Consider the following 18,404-nt stretch of genomic DNA (forward strand, 5'->3'; position numbering starts at 1 on the left):
CACTACTTTTAACCAGAGCCCCATAGAGAAGACACTCTGTCCGCGTCCCAAATGACACCCTATTTCCCCATAGGGCTCTGGTCAAAAGTAGTGCACTATATAGGGAATAGGGTGCAATTTTGAATAATTGGGCCATGGACAAAAAAAAACATTAGTGCACTATAAAGGTAATAGCATGTAATTTGAAAGGCGGCCAGGGACTTTGGTTTGAAACACTAGAAATCCACTCAGAGCCAAGTCACCTCTCGTCCAACGCCCCGAGTAAAGAGACATTACACCAAACAACCCTTAGTAAACCCTGGTCAACATCATAACAACTTTATTACACGTGACGGCGCTGAAATAATATGTAACGTGTAATAATATGTAACGTGTAATAATATGTAACGTGTAATAATATGTAATGTGTATTAATATGTAACGTGTAATAATATGTAACGTGTAATAATATGTAACGTGTATTAATATGTAACGTGTATTAATATGTAATGTGTATTAATATGTAACGTGTAATAATATGTAACGTGTAATAATATGTAACGTGTAATAATATGTAATGTGTATTAATATGTAACGTGTAATAATATGTAACGTGTATTAATATGTAACGTGTAATAATATGTAACGTGTAATAATATGTAACGTGTGATAATATGTAATAATGTAACATGTAATAATATGTAACATGTAATAATATGTAATAATGTAATGTGTAATAATATGTAACGTGTAATAATATGTAACGTGTAATAGTATGTAACGTGTAATAATATGTAACGTGTGATAATATGTAATAATGTAACATGTAATAATATGTAATAATGTAATGTGTAATAATATGTAACGTGTAATAATATGTAACGTGTAATAGTATGTACCGTGTAATAGTATGTAACGTGTAATAGTATGTAACATGTATTAACATGTAACGTGTAATAACGTGTAATAATACGTAACGTGTAATAATATGTAACGTGTAATAATATGTAACATGTAATAATATGTAACGTGTAATAATGTGTAATAATGTAATGTGTAATAATATGTAATAATATGTAATAATATGTAACGTGTAATAATATGTAACGTGTAATAATATGTAACGTGTAATAGTATGTAACGTGTAATAATATGTACCGTGTAATAATATGTAATAATATGTAACGTGTAATAGTATGTAACATGTATTCATATGTAACGTGTAATAATATGTAATAATATGTAACATGTATTAATATGTAACGTGTAATAATATGTAATAATATGTAACGTGTAATAATATGTCACGTGTAATAATATGTAATAATATGTAACGTGTAATAATATATAATGTGTATTAATATGTAATGTGTAATAATATGTGACGTGTAATAATATGTGATGTGTAATAATATGTAACGTGTAATAATATGTAACGTGTAATAATATGTAATAATATGTAACGTGTATTAATATGTAATAATATGTAACGTGTATTAATATGTAATAATATGTAACGTGTAATAATATGTCACGTGTAATAATATGTAATAATATGTAACGTGTAATAATATATAATGTGTATTAATATGTACCGTGTAATAATATGTAACGTGTAATAATATGTAACGTGTAATAATATGTAACGTGTAATAATATGTAACATGTATTAATATGTAACGTGTAATAATATGTAACGTGTAATAATATGTCACGTGTAATAATATGTAATAATGTAACGTGTGATAATATGTAACGTGTAATAATATGTAACGTGTATTAATATGTAACATGTAATAATATGTAACGTGTATTAATATGTAACGTGTAATAATATGTAATAATGTACCGTGTAATAATATGTAACGTGTAATAATATGTAACGTGTAATAATATGTAACGTGTAATAATATGTAATATGTAACATGTAATAATATGTAACGTGTAATAATATGTAATAATGTAACGTGTAATAATATGTAACGTGTAATAATATGTAACGTGTATTAATATGTAACGTGTATTAATATGTAACGTGTAATAATATGTAACGTGTGATAATATGTAATAATGTAACATGTAATAATATGTAACATGTAATAATATGTAATAATGTAATGTGTAATAATATGTAACGTGTAATAATATGTAACGTGTAATAGTATGTAACGTGTAATAGTATGTAACGTGTAATAATATGTAACGTGTGATAATATGTAATAATGTAACATGTAATAATATGTAATAATGTAATGTGTAATAATATGTAACGTGTAATAATATGTAACGTGTAATAGTATGTACCGTGTAATAGTATGTAACGTGTAATAGTATGTAACATGTATTAATATGTAACGTGTAATAACGTGTAAAAATACGTAACGTGTAATAATATGTAACGTGTAATAATATGTAACATGTAATAATATGTAACGTGTAATAATATGTAACGTGTGATAATATGTAATAATGTAACATGTAATAATATGTAACATGTAATAATATGTAATAATGTAATGTGTAATAATATGTAACGTGTAATAATATGTAACGTGTAATAGTATGTAACGTGTAATAATATGTAACGTGTGATAATATGTAATAATGTAACATGTAATAATATGTAATAATGTAATGTGTAATAATATGTAACGTGTAATAATATGTAACGTGTAATAGTATGTACCGTGTAATAGTATGTAACGTGTAATAGTATGTAACATGTATTAATATGTAACGTGTAATAACGTGTAATAATACGTAACGTGTAATAATATGTAACGTGTAATAATATGTAACATGTAATAATATGTAACGTGTAATAATATGTAATAATGTAATGTGTAATAATATGTAATAATGTGTAATAATATGTAATAATATGTAATAATATGTAACATGTAATAGTATGTAACGTGTAATAATATGTACCGTGTAATAATATGTAATAATATGTAACGTGTAATAGTATGTAACATGTATTCATATGTAACGTGTAATAATATGTAATAATATGTAACATGTATTAATATGTAACGTGTAATAATATGTAATAATATGTAACGTGTAATAATATGTCACGTGTAATAATATGTCACGTGTAATAATATGTAATAATATGTAACGTGTAATAATATATAATGTGTATTAATATGTAACGTGTAATAATATGTAACGTGTAATAATATGTGACGTGTAATAATATGTAACGTGTAATAATATGTAACGTGTATTAATATGTAATAATATGTAACGTGTATTAATATGTAATAATATGTAACGTGTAATAATATGTCACGTGTAATAATATGTAATAATATGTAACGTGTAATAATATATAATGTGTATTAATATGTAACGTGTAATAATATGAAAAGTGTAATAATATGTAAAGTGTAATAAAAGTAACGTGTATTAATATGTAACGTGTAATAATATGTAACGTGTAATAATATGTAATAATGTAACGTGTAATAATATGTCACGTTTAATAATATGTAATAATATGTAACGTGTAATAATATGTAACGTGTAATAATATGTAACGTGTAATAATATGTAACGTGTATTAATATGTAACGTGTAATAATATGTAACGTGTAATAATATGTAATAATGTAACGTGTGATAATATGTAACGTGTAATAATATGTAACGTGTATTAATATGTAACGTGTAATAATATGTAACGTGTGATAATATGTAACGTGTAATATATGTAACGTGTATTAATATGTAACGTGTAATAATATGTAACGTGTAATAATATGTAACGTGTAATAATATGTAACGTGTGATAATTTGTAATAATGTAACGTGTAATAATATGTAACATGTAATAATATGTAATAATGTAATGTGTAATAATATGTAACGTGTAATAATATGTAACGTGTAATAGTATGTACCGTGTAATAGTATGTAACGTGTAATAGTATGTAACGTGTATTAATATGTAATGTGTAATAACGTGTAATAATACGTAACGTGTAATAATATGTAACATGTAATAATATGTAACGTGTAATAATATGTAATCATGTAACGTGTAATAATATGTAACGTGTAATAATATGTAATAATGTAATGTGTAATAATATGTAATAATATGTAACGTGTAATAATATGTAACGTGTAACAATGTGTACCGTGTAATAGTATGTAACGTGTAATAGTATGTAACATGTATTAATATGTAATGTGTTATAATATGTAATAATATGTAACGTGTAATAATATGTCACGTGTAATAATATGTAATAATGTAACGTGTAATAATATGTAATAATATGTAACGTGTAATAATATATAACGTGTAATATGTAACGTGTAATAATATGTAACGTGTAATAATATGTAACGTGTAATAATATGTAATGTGTAATAATATGTAATAATGTAACATGTAATAATATGTAACGTGTAATAATATGTAACGTGTAATAATATGTAATAATATGTCACGTGTAATAATATGTAACGTGTAATAATATGAAATGTGTAATTATATGTAATAATGTAACGTGTAATAATATGTAATAATATGTAACGTATAATAATATGTAACGTGTAATAGTATGTAACGTGTAATTTTACATTTTTACATTCTAGTCATTTAGCAGACGCTCTTATCCAGAGCGACTTACAGTTAGTGAGTGCATACATTATTTATTTGTATACTGGCCCCCCGTTGGAATCGAACCCACAACCCTTCCGTTGCAAACGCCATGCTCTTCCAACTGAGCTACATCCCTGCCGGCCATTCCCTCCCCTACCCTGGACGACGCTGGGCCAATTGTGCCCCGCCCCATGGGTCTCCCGGTCACGGCCGGCTACGACAGAGCCTGGATTCGAACCAGGATCTCTAGTGGCACAGCTAGCACTGCGATGCAGTGCCTTAGACCACTATGGTAATAATATGTAATGTGTAATAGTATGTACCGTGTAATAGTATGTAACGTGTAATAGTATGTAACGTGTAATAGTATGTAACGTGTGTAATAATATGTAACGTGTAATAATATGTTATATATGTAACGTGTAATAATATATAATAATATGTAATGTGTAACAATATGTAATAATATGTAACGTGTAATAATATGTAATGTGTAATAATATGCAACGTGTAATAATATGTAATAATATGTCACGTGTAATAATTTGTAATATGTAATGTGTAATAATATGTAATAATATTTAATGTGTAATAATATGTAATGTGTAATAATATGTAATAATATGTAAAGTGTAATAATATGTAATAATATGTAACGTGTAATAATATGTAACGTGTAATAATATGTAATAATATGTAACGTGTAATAATATGTAACGTGTAATAATATGTAATAATGTAATGTGTAATAATATGTAACGTGTAATAATATGTAATAATATGTAATATGTAATGTGTAATAATATGTAATAATATGTAACGTGTAATAATATGTAACGTGTAATAATATGTAATAATATGTAACGTGTAATAATATGTAATGTGTAATAATATGTAATAATATGAAGTGTAATAATATGTAATAATATGTAACGTGTAATAATATGTAACGTGTAATAATATGTAACGTGTAATAATATGTAACGTGTGATAATATGTAACGTGTAATATATGTAACGTGTATTAATATGTAACGTGTAATAATATGTAACGTGTAATAATATGTAACGTGTGATAATTTGTAATAATGTAACGTGTAATAATATGTAACATGTAATAATATGTAATAATGTAATGTGTAATAATATGTAACGTGTAATAATATGTAACGTGTAATAGTATGTACCGTGTAATAGTATGTAACGTGTAATAGTATGTAACGTGTATTAATATGTAACGTGTAATAACGTGTAATAATACGTAACGTGTAATAATATGTAACATGTAATAATATGTAACGTGTAATAATATGTAATAATGTAACGTGTAATAATATGTAACGTGTAATAATATGTAATAATATGTAACGTGTAATAATATGTAATGTGTAATAATATGTAATAATATGAAGTGTAATAATATGTAATAATATGTAACGTGTAATAATATGTAACGTGTAATAATATGTAACGTGTAATAATATGTAACGTGTGATAATATGTAACGTGTAATATATGTAACGTGTATTAATATGTAACGTGTAATAATATGTAACGTGTAATAATATGTAACGTGTGCTAATTTGTAATAATGTAACGTGTAATAATATGTAACATGTAATAATATGTAATAATGTAATGTGTAATAATATGTAACGTGTAATAATATGTAACGTGTAATAGTATGTACCGTGTAATAGTATGTAACGTGTAATAGTATGTAACGTGTATTAATATGTAACGTGTAATAACGTGTAATAATACGTAACGTGTAATAATATGTAACATGTACTAATATGTAACGTGTAATAATATGTAATAATGTAACGTGTAATAATATGTAACGTGTAATAATATGTAATAATGTAATGTGTAATAATATGTAATAATATGTAACGTGTAATAATATGTAACGTGTAACAATATGTACCGTGTAATAGTATGTAACGTGTAATAGTATGTAACATGTATTAATATGTAATGTGTTATAATATGTAATAATATGTAACGTGTAATAATGTCACGTGTAATAATATGTAATAATGTAACGTGTAATAATATGTAATAATATGTAACGTGTAATAATATATAACGTGTAATATGTAACGTGTAATAATATGTAACGTGTAATAATATGTAACGTGTAATAATATGTAATGTGTAATAATATGTAATAATGTAACATGTAATAATATGTAACGTGTAATAATATGTAACGTGTAATAATATGTAATAATATGTCACGTGTAATAATATGTAACGTGTAATAATATGAAATGTGTAATTATATGTAATAATGTAACGTGTAATAATATGTAATAATATGTAACGTATAATAATATGTAACGTGTAATAGTATGTAACGTGTAATTTTACATTTTTACATTCTAGTCATTTAGCAGACGTTCTTATCCAGAGCGACTTACAGTTAGTGAGTGCATACATTATTTATTTTTATACTGGCCCCCCGTTGGAATCGAACCCACAACCCTTCCGTTGCAAACGCCATGCTCTACCAACTGAGCTACATCCCTGCCGGCCATTCCCTCCCCTACCCTGGACGACGCTGGGCCAATTGTGCCCCGCCCCATGGGTCTCCCGGTCACGGCCGGCTACGACAGAGCCTGGATTCGAACCAGGATCTCTAGTGGCACAGCTAGCACTGCGATGCAGTGCCTTAGACCACTATGGTAATAATATGTAATGTGTAATAGTATGTACCGTGTAATAGTATGTAACGTGTAATAGTATGTAACGTGTGTAATAATATGTAACGTGTAATAATATGTTATATATGTAACGTGTAATAATATATAATAATATGTAATGTGTAACAATATGTAATAATATGTAACGTGTAATAATATGTAATGTGTAATAATATGCAACGTGTAATAATATGTAATAATATGTCACGTGTAATAATTTGTAATATGTAATGTGTAATAATATGTAATAATATGTAATGTGTAATAATATGTAATGTGTAATAATATGTAATAATATGTAAAGTGTAATAATATGTAATAATATGTAACGTGTAATAATATGTAACGTGTAATAATATGTAATAATATGTAACGTGTAATAATATGTAACGTGTAATAATATGTAATAATGTAATGTGTAATAATATGTAACGTGTAATAATATGTAATAATATGTAATATGTAATGTGTAATAATATGTAATAATATGTAACGTGTAATAATATGTAACGTGTAATAATATGTAATAATATGTAACGTGTAATAATATGTAATGTGTAATAATATGTAATAATATGAAGTGTAATAATATGTAATAATATGTAACGTGTAATAATATGTAACGTGTAATAATATGTAATAATATGTAACGTGTAATAATATGTAATAATATGTAACGTGTAATAATATGTAATAATATGTAACGTGTAATAATATGTAACGTGTAATAATATGTAATAATATGTAACGTGTAATAATATGTAATAATATGTAACGTGTAATAATATGTAACGTGTAATAATAATAACGTGTAACGTGTAATAATATGTAATAATATGTAATGTGTAATAATATGTAACGTGTAACGTGTAATAATAATAACTTCTTTCTCCCCTCTCTCTCCAGATAAAATCTTGCGACTTGTGACGGCAGGCCGCCCAACAACCTGCCCGCTTGACCCTATCCCCTCCTCTCTTCTCCAGACCATCTCCGGTGACCTTCTCCCTTACCTCACTTCGCTGATCAACTCATCCTTGACCGCTGGCTATGTCCCTTCCGTCTTCAAGAGAGCGAGAGTTGCACCCCTTCTCAAAAAACCAACACTCGATCCCTCTGATGTCAACAACTATAGACCAGTATCCCTTCTTTCTTTTCTCTCCAAAACTATTGAGCGTGCCGTCTTTAGCCAACTCTCTTGTTATCTCTCTCAGAATGACCTTCTTGATCCAAACCAGTCAGGTTTCAAGACTGGTCATTCAACTGAGACTGCTCTTCTCTGTGTCACGGAGGCTCTCCGCACTGCTAAAGCTAACTCTCTCTCCTCTGCTCTTGTCCTTCTAGACCTGTCTGCTGCCTTTGATACTGTGAACCATCAGATCCTCCTCTCCACCCTCTCCGAGCTGGGCATCTCCGGCGCGGCTCACTCTTGGATTGCGTCCTACCTGACCGGTCGCTCCTACCAAGTGGCGTGGCGAGAATCTGTCTCCGCACCACGTGCTCTCACCACTGGTGTCCCCCAGGGCTCAGTTCTAGGCCCTCTCCTATTCTCTCTATACACCAAGTCACTTGGCTCTGTCATATCCTCACATGGTCTCTCCTATCATTGCTACGCAGACGACACACAATTCATTTTCTCCTTTCCTCCTTCTGATAACCAGGTGGCGAATTGCATCTCTGCATGTCTGGCAGACATATCAGTGTGGATGTCGGATCACCAGCTCAAGCTGAACCTTGGCAAGACGGAGCTGCTCTTCCTCCCGGGGAAGGACTGCCCGCTCCATGATCTCGCCATCACGGTTGACAACTCCATTGTGTCCTCCTCCCAGAGTGCAAATAACCTTGGCGTGACCCTGGACAACACCCTGTCGTTCTCCGCTAACATCAAGGCGGTGACCCGATCCTGTAGGTTCATGCTCTACAACATTTGGAGAGTACGACCCTGCCTTACACAGGAAGCGGCACAGGTCCTAATCCAGGCACTTGTCATCTCCCGTCTGGATTACTGCAACTCGCTGTTGGCTGGGCTCCCTGCCTGTGCCATTAAATCCCTACAACTCATCCAGAATGCCGCAGCCCGTCTGGTGTTCAACCTTCCCAAGTTCTCTCACGTCACCCCGCTCCTCCGCACACTCCACTGGCTTCCAGTTGAAGCTCGCATCTGCTACAAGACCATGGTGCTTGCCTACGGAGCTGTGAGGGGAACGGCACCTCCGTACCTTCAGGCTCTGATCAGTCCCTACACCCAAACGAGGGCACTGCGTTCATCCACCTCTGGCCTGCTGGCTCCCCTACCTCTGCGTTAGCATAGTTCCCGCTCAGCCCAGTCAAAACTGTTCGCTGCTCTGGCACCCCAATGGTGGAACAAGCTCCCTCACGACGCCAGGACAGCGGAGTCACTCACCACCTTCCGGAGACATTTGAAACCCCACCTCTTTAAGGAATACCTGGGATAGGATACAGTAATCCTTCTACCCCCCCCTTACCCCAACCCACCCCCCCCCCCAAAAAAACAAAACATTGTAAAGTGGTTATCCCACTGGCTATAAGGTGAATGCACCTATTTGTAAGTCGCTCTGGATAAGAGCGTCTGCTAAATGACGTAAATGTAAATGTAATAATATGTAATAATATGTAATAATATGTAACGTGTAATAATATGTAATAATATGTAATAATATGTAACGTGTAATAATATGTAATAATATGTAACGTGTAATAATATGTAATAATATGTAATAATATGTAACGTGTAATAATATGTATCGTGTAATAATATGTAATAATATGTAACGTGTAATAATATGTATCGTGTAATAATATGTAATAATATGTAATAATATGTAACGTGTAATAATATGTAATAATATGTAACGTGTAATAATATGTAATAATATGTAACATGTAATAATATGTAACATGTAATAATATGTAACGTGTAATAATATGTAATAATATGTAATAATATTCAGATACATTTGTATTTTTTATCTTCATTATCAGTACAAAGTCAGGGGGCTTGCAGAGGAATTTTTATATAGAATAAAAATTATTACTTTCTTTCTCTCCATTTGAATGTAGTTATTGTAATTGCTAGAGATGACATGGAACCAGTTCTGAAGCAGTTCTGAAGCAGTTCTGAAGCAGTTCTGAACCAGTTCTGAAGCAGTTCAGCTCTTCACACCTCTTTACCTCTTTATCCCATATACTGCACTACTATCAGGTTAATGTTATCCATGCAGGAATTGAACACACGACCTGGCCGCTGCCAGAACAACACTCTTACCAACTGTGCCATACAGTACAGTACCTCTCTCTATGGCTCCAGTCAGGCCCATTATGAAGCCGGCGGTGTGGTAGAGGGGCAGGTAGATGTAGATGATGTCATCAGAGGCCACACCTGAGATGGCCTGCAGAGAGGAGGCCCTTGACAGCCTCTCATGGGTGATCACTGCAGCCTTCGGCAGACCTGAGGACGAGACACCAGGAAGGGCAGGAAACAGAGGATCAGGGCTGATGTGAATCTAAAATGGTATCTTATTCTTTGACCAATCAGAGTCGTGCTATCTAAGATAATTTACCTGTCTGGCATAAACATCAGTAGTCTTCTGTCTAATTCACACTACAGGGCTGACCAGAGCAATACCGTATTGGTCTGGACATTTTATTTTCAAATTGTTCTTTCTAGCACGGTTCCAGCAACAATGGTGGATGCATAACCAGGCCAGTCCAGGGCATCTTGGTTTGGCTCGGCTTACCTGTAGTTCCCGAGGTATAGATGTAGAGGGCGGGGCTCTTTAAGGTGACCTTTGACCTGAGCTGTGGGTCCAGAGGCTGATCTGAGGCCTGCTGTATCCTGCTGCTGCTCAGAGTCTTCATGCCCTCCATCACACACTCTGCCTCCTCCACACCCTGACCCAGCACGAACACACTTACACTCTGCTCCCTCAGGGTGGGGAGCACCTCATCTACCTCTCCACGCAACTCTGGGGGTGGGTTGGGCATAGAGAGGGTAAGAGAGGGAGGGACACAGAGAGGGAGAGAGAGGGAGGGTCAGGGAAAGAGGATGACAGCGAGAGAGACAGAGGGAGAGCGTACATTTCCTCAGTGAAAACAATGTACTGAGCAAATGTCAAATTGGCTTTTTACCAAATTACCGTACGACAGACCACATATTCACCCTGCACACCCTAATTGACAAACATACAAACCAAAACAAAGGCAAAGTCTTCTCATGCTTTGTTGATTTCAAAAAAGCTTTTGACTCAATTTGGCATGACGGTCTGCTATACAAATTGATGGAAAGTGGTGTTGGGGGAAAAACATACAACATTATAAAATCCATGTACACAAACAACAAGTGTGCATTAAAAATTGGCAAAGAACACACACACTTCTTTCCACAGGGCCATGGGGTGAGACAGGGATGCAGTTTAAGCCCCACCCTCTTCAACATATATATCAACGAATTGGCGAGGGCACTAGAACAGTCTGCAGCACCCGGCCTCACCTTACTGAGGTCCTCTGTACCTTAATTGGTAGAGCATGGCGCTTGTAACGCCAGGGTAGTGGGTACGATCCCCGGGATCACCCATACGTAAAAATGTATGCACACATGACTGTAAGTCGCTTTGGATAAAAGCGTCTGCTAAATGGCATATTATTATTATTATTATTATTATTATTATTACTAGAATCTGAAGTCAAATGTCTACTGTTTGCTGATGATCTGGTGCTTCTGTCCCCAACCAAGAATGGCCTACAGCAGCACCTAGATCTTCTGCACAGATTATGCCAGGACCACAAATACAAATTCCATCTAGACACCGTTGCCCTAGAGCACACAAAAAACAATACATACCTCGGCCTAAACATCAGCGCCACAGGTAACTTCCACAAAGCTGTGAACGATCTGAGAGACAAGACAAGAAGGGCCTTCTATGCCATTAAAAGGAACATAAAATTTGACATACCAATTAGGATCTGGCTAAAAATACTTGAATCAGTTATAGAACCCATTGCCCTTTCTGGTTGTGAGGTCTGGGGTCCGCTCACCAAACAAGAATTCACAAAATGGGACAAACACCAAATTGAGACTCTGTATGCAGAATTCTGCATAAAATATCCTCTGTGTACAACGTAAAACACCAAATAATGCATGCAGAGCAGAATTAGGCCGATACCCGCTAATTATCAAAATCCAGAAAAGAGCCGTTAAATTCTACAACCACCTAAAAGGAAGCGATTCCCAAACCTTCCATATCAAAGCCATCACCTACAGAGATGAACCTGGAGAAGAGTCCCCTAAGCAAGCTGGTCCTGGGGCTCTGTTCACAAACACAAACAGACCCCACAGAGCCCGAAGACAGCAACACAATTAGACACAACCAAATCATGAGAAAACACAAAGATAATTACACATTGGAAATAATTAACAAAAAAACTGTGCAAACTAGAATGCTATTTGGCCCTAAACAGAGAGTACACAGTGGCAGAATACCTGACCACTGTGACTGACCCAAACTTAAGGAAAGCTTTGACTATGTACAGACTCAGTGAGCATAGCCTTGCTATTGAGAAAGGCCGCCGTAGGCAGACCTGGCTCTCAAGAGAAGACAGGCTATGTGCACACTGCCCATAAAAATGAGGTGGAAGCTGAGCTGCACTTCCTATGTCCATATTAGAGACACATATTTCCCTCAGATTACACAGATCCACAAAGAATTCAAAAACAAACCCCATTTTTATCAACTCCCTTATCTACTGGGTGAAATAACACAGTGTACCATCACAGCAGCAATATTTGTGACCTGTTGCCACAAGAAAAGGGCAACTAGTTAAGAACAAACACCATTGTAAATACAACCCATATTTATGTTTATTTATTTTCCCTTTTGTACTTTGACTATTTGCACATAATATGACATTTGAAATGTCATTATTCTTTTGGAACTTCTGAGTGTAATGTTCTCTGTTAATTTGTATTGTTTATTTCTCTTTTGTTTACTATCTACTTCACTTGCTTTGGCAATGTTAACATACGTTTCCCATGCCAATAAAGCCCTTAAATTGAATTGAATTGAGAGAGAGAGAGGGAGAGGGAGAGAGAGAGAGACAGAGACAGAGAGAGAGAAAGAGAGAGAGAGAGAGAGACAGAGAGAGAAAGAGAGAGAGAGACAGACAGAGAGACAGAGAGAGCGAGAGAAAGAGAGAGAGAGAGAGAGAGACAGACAGAGAGACAGCGAGAGAGAGAGAGAGAGAGAGAGAGAGAGAGAGAGAGAGAGAGAGAGAGAGAGAGAGAGAGAGAGAGAGAGGGAGCGAGAGAGAGAGAGAAAGAGAGAGCAAGAGAGAGACAGAGACAGAGAGAGATAGACACAGAGAGAGAGAGAGAGAGAGAGAGAGAGAGAGAGAGAGAGAGAGAGAGAGAAAGAGAGAGACAGAGAGAAAGAGAGAGAGAGACAGACAGAGAGAAAGAGAGAGAGACAGAGAGAGAGAGAGAGAGAGAGAGACAGAGAGAGAGACAGACAGACAGACAGACAGACAGACAGACAGACAGAGAGAGAGAGAGAGAGAGAGAGAGAGAGAGAGAGAGAGAGAGAGAAAGAGAGAGAGAGAGAGAGAGACAGACAGAGAGAGAGATAGACAGAGAGAGAGAGAGAGAGAGAGAGAGAGAGAGAGAGAGAGAGAGAGAGAGAGAGAGATAGAGAGAGAGAGACAGAGGGAGAGAGAGAGAACGAGAAAGAGAGAGAGAGAGAGAAAAGAGAGAGAGAGAGAGAGAGAGAGAGAGAGAGACAGAGAGAGAGAGGGAGAGAGAGAGAGAGAGAGGGAGAGAGAGCATGATAATCCTATTCATTCTGGCCAGTGCACTACTAGCACTGCCTCCCACTAGCTGCATAAAGGTCTAGACACCATGGTTCTCTACACTATAGTTATTATAGATATATGAAGTATTATTCAAAATAGATGTATCAATAATATTATTGTAAACAGCAACACCAAGGTAAGTGGGTTTACCTGAAGCAGCCAGGAGCACGTTGGCTCCGCAGCAGGTGAAACAGTGCAATAAGGACTTGGACCTGATGTTGTAGTTGAGCAGCGCGGCTGTACATCCAAGTTTAGCCAGGGCCAGCCAGATAAACACGTACATGGGCTCGTTGCCCATGAAGAGGGCGACAGTGTCCCCTTCCTTCACGCTTGCGTGCTGTGAGAGCGCCCGGGCGAACTTGTTGCTCTGCTTGTCAACATCCCGGTACGTATACGAACTCTTCTCGAATACAATAAACGGTTTGTTGGGGTGTTTATTGACCTTATCGAGAAAACAGTCCAGCATGCTGTAGAACGGTTTGCTCTTCTTGATTCTGTCCATTCGGAACCCGAGTACGACGCACGTCACTGTGTAGCGCAGGTCCTGCATAAGGTAAGGATTTCGGAGAAAAAGGAAGAGCGGCAGTATAGCCAATCCTGCCAGTATGGTATATAATAACATGTACATATTGAAAGTTAACGTCTACTTATTTGTGAATGTCAATAAAAGGTTCCTTCTTCTTGGCCGTGCTTTTTAGGCAAGTAACAGATTATTGCAACATCTCCAGTCCTCAACTCTCCACGACCTTTGCACGCAGGTAGGCGTGAGATCCCAAACAACCAATGGCATTGCGAGGAAGCTAAAGTACAGAGGTAGTAGGCTATTATATTATTCTAATCATTACCATGGTAGTAAGATATTATAGACAGACAGCTCTAGGGAATTGACCTCCAGTGCTTTTTAGGAAAGCAACGGATTATTGCAACATCTCCAGTCCGGTAGTCTCTAACTCTCCACGACCTTTGTATCCCCAACAGCCAATGGCTTTGCGAGGAAGCTAAAGTAAAGAGGTAGTAGGCTATTATATTATTCTAATCATTACCATGGTAGTGACATATTACAGACAGACCTCCATGGGCGGACTGGCCATCTGGCATTTTTTGCCTATTGGGATGGTCAAACGTTTATTTCGGGGTGCAAAATGAAAATGACCTGGCTAATAATAGGGGGACTCGAGGAAAAATGGGCCGTGTGTTAGAAATGCCAGAGCCGATTTCTGGTCCCAGTTCACCCCTGCTGACCTCTATCCATAGATCAATATAATTCCTCCTTGTTTGAGAGTAGACATTTTATTATTTTATGGCCTGCAGGGTTGTTACAGCATAGGCAGGCTACATGCCTGTCACGTTTGAGTGTCATAAGGAGCCAACTTAAGTTTTTATTACACTGTAATAAATCTCAGCAACACTGTTCAATCACTGTCTCTTGTGTTATGGCTGTGGGTTTTACATTAGACCATGGCCTGCTAAATACATCAAGCAACATATCAGTTTTCATTCTTTTATTTCCTGTTTGTGTAAAAGGGTTTCATTGTTGACCCATGTCTTCTACCATACACCAGGTCCAGACTACTGCTGGTTTTCTGTTCCACCTGATCATTGATTGCACCCACCTGGTGGCCCAGGTGTAATTTTGTCCCGGATAAGAAGAATGGAGAAAAAAGCAGTGGAACTGGCTTCCAGGCCCAGATATGAATTTGCGGGTTGTACACAGCCACTATATGGAATCATGTAGTAACCAAAAAAAGTGTTAAATAAATCAAAATATAGTTTATATTTGAGATTCTTCAAATAGCCACCCTTTGCCTTGATGACAGCTTTGCACACTCTTGGCATTCTCTCAACCAGCTTCATTAGGTAGTCACCTGGAATGCATTTCAATTAACAGGTGTGCCTTCTTAAAAGTTAATTTGTGGAATTTATTTCCTTCTTAATGCGTTTGAGCCAATCAGTTGTGTTGTGACAAGGTAGGGGGGGTATACAGAAGATAGCCCTATTTGGTAAAAGACCAAGTCCATATTATGGCAAGAACAGCTCAAATAAGCAAAGAGAAACGACAGTCCATCATTACTTTAAGACATGAAGGTCAGTCAATACTGAACATTTCAAGAACATTGAAAGTTTCTTAAGGTGCAGTCGCAAAAACAATCAAGCGCTATGATGAAACTGGCTCTCAAGAGGACCGCCACAGGAATGGATGACCCAGAGTTAGAGTTCATTAGAGTTACAAGCCTCAGAAATTGCATCCCCAAGGAATGAGGCCATCCGTTCGGGGACTGCAGAGCTTGCTTTCCCCCAAATGGCACCCTATTCCCTATATAATAGTGTACTCCTTTTCACCAAGATTCACAGGGCTCTAGTCAAAAGTTATTCACTATATAGGGAATAGGGTGCCATTTGAACTGTCTGGATATCAGATAACAGTTATTATTGACTAAAACATGCTGGACAGGAAATTCACTGTTCTCGCAATAATGAGCAATAATTAATGAGCACTAAATAAACTTCAGTTAGAGCTAAACACGGCTGCTAGAATCTTGACCAAACAATTGGATCATATTACTCCAGTGCTAGCCTCTCAACACTGGCTTCCTGTTAAGGCTAGGGCTGATTTCAAGGTTTTACTGCTAACCTACAAAGCATTAAATGGGCTTGCTCCTACCTATCTCTCCGATTTGGTCCTGCCGTACATACCTTCACGTACGCTACGGTCACAAGACGCAGGCCTCCTTATTGTGCCTAGAATTTCTAAGCAAACATCTGGAGGCAGGGCTTTCTCCTATAGAGCTCAATTTTTATGGAATGGTCGGCCTATCCATGTGAGAGACGCAGACTCGGTCTCGACCTTTAAGTCTTTACTGAAGACTCATCTCTTCAGTAGGTCCTATGATTGAGTGTAGTCTGGCCCAGGGGTGCGAAGGTGAACGGCAAGGCACTGGAGCGACAAACCGCCCTTGCTGTCTCTGCCTGGCCGGCTCCCGTCTCTCCACTGGGATTCTCTGCCTCTGACCCTATTACGGGTCTGAGTCCCTGGCTTACTGGTGCTCTTCCATGCCATCCCTAGGAGGGGTGCATCACTTAAGTGGGTTGAGTCACTGATGTGATCTTCCTGTCCGGTTTGTCGCCCCCTCGGGCTCGTGCAGTGGAGGAGGTCTTCGTGGGCTATACTCAGCCTTGTAGGTTGGTGGTCTGTTGATATCCCTCTGGTGGTGTGGGGGCTGTGCTTTGGCAAAGTGTGTGGGGTTATGTCCTGCCTGGTTGGCCCTGTCTGGGGGTATCGTCAGACGAGGCCCCAGTGTCTCCCGACCCCCCCGTCTCAGCCTCCAGTATCTATGCTGCAATAATCTATGTGCCGGGGGGCTAGGGTCAGTCTGTTATATCTGGTGTTATTCTCCTGTCTTATCCAGTGTGCTTCCTCTAATTAAGTATGCTCCCTCTAATTCTCTCTCTCTCCCTCCCCTCCCGGAGGACCTGAGCCCTAGGACCATGCCTCAGGACTACCTGGCCTGATGACTCCTTGCTGTCCCCAGTCCACCTGGTCGTGCTGCTGCTCCAGTTTCCACTCTTCTGCCTGCGGCTATGGAACCCTGACCTGTTCACCGGACGTGCTACCTTGTCCCAGACCTGCTGTTTTCAACTCTCTCTCTCTTCCGCACCTGCTATTTCAACCTCTAAATGCCCGGCTATGAAAAGCCAAGTGACATTTACACCTGATGTACTGACCTGTTGCAACCTCTACAACCACTGTGATTATTATTTGACCCTGCTGGTCATCTATGAACGTTTGAACATCTTGGAGAAAAATCTGGCCTTAATGGCCATGTACTGTTATAATCTCCACCCGGCACAGCCAGAAGGGGACTGGCCACCCCTCAGAGCCTGGTTCCTCTCTAGGTTTCTTCCTTTCTAGGGGTTTTTTCCTAGCCACCGTGCTTCTACATCTGCATTGCTTGCTGTTTGTGGTTTTAGGCTGGGTTTCTGTATAGCACTTTGTGACATCTGCTGATGTAAAAAGGGCTTTATAAATACATTTAATTGATTGATTGATTGATAGATACTGTGCTTCAGACATTTTTAAAATAAGTTGTTTTGGTGAATCGTTTTTATAGAAAATGTTTTACCACGCTGACGGATATGCCTCTCCTCTGTTTCAACAACAAAACAAAAATAATTACAGTCGCTGGGGCGAAGAGTGGCAGTTTCCCCAAAAGGTCACTAGTCTACTGAACAACAATATAA

General features: G+C 36.4%; 1 protein-coding gene across 1 annotated transcript in view; it reads right to left on the minus strand.

Annotated features, from left to right (window-relative positions):
* Positions 1-14,948, minus strand: part of LOC311125535 (long-chain fatty acid transport protein 2-like) — a 30,362-nt gene extending 15,414 nt beyond the window's left edge. Inside the window, exons 1-3 of the mRNA XM_084199571.1 lie at positions 14,316-14,948; positions 11,060-11,287; positions 10,612-10,770 (exon numbers count right to left, since the gene is read on the minus strand). Coding sequence (XP_084055697.1) covers positions 10,612-10,770; positions 11,060-11,287; positions 14,316-14,793 — 865 coding nt within the window. The 5' untranslated portion in view covers positions 14,794-14,948. The remainder of the gene's footprint in view (positions 1-10,611; positions 10,771-11,059; positions 11,288-14,315) is intronic.
* Positions 14,949-18,404: the final 3,456 nt, after the last annotated feature.

The sequence above is a fragment of the Coregonus lavaretus genome (genome assembly GCF_964263955.1).
Source record: "Coregonus lavaretus genome assembly, contig: HAP1_SCAFFOLD_1405, whole genome shotgun sequence".
Taxonomy (NCBI): Eukaryota; Metazoa; Chordata; class Actinopteri; order Salmoniformes; family Salmonidae; genus Coregonus; species Coregonus lavaretus.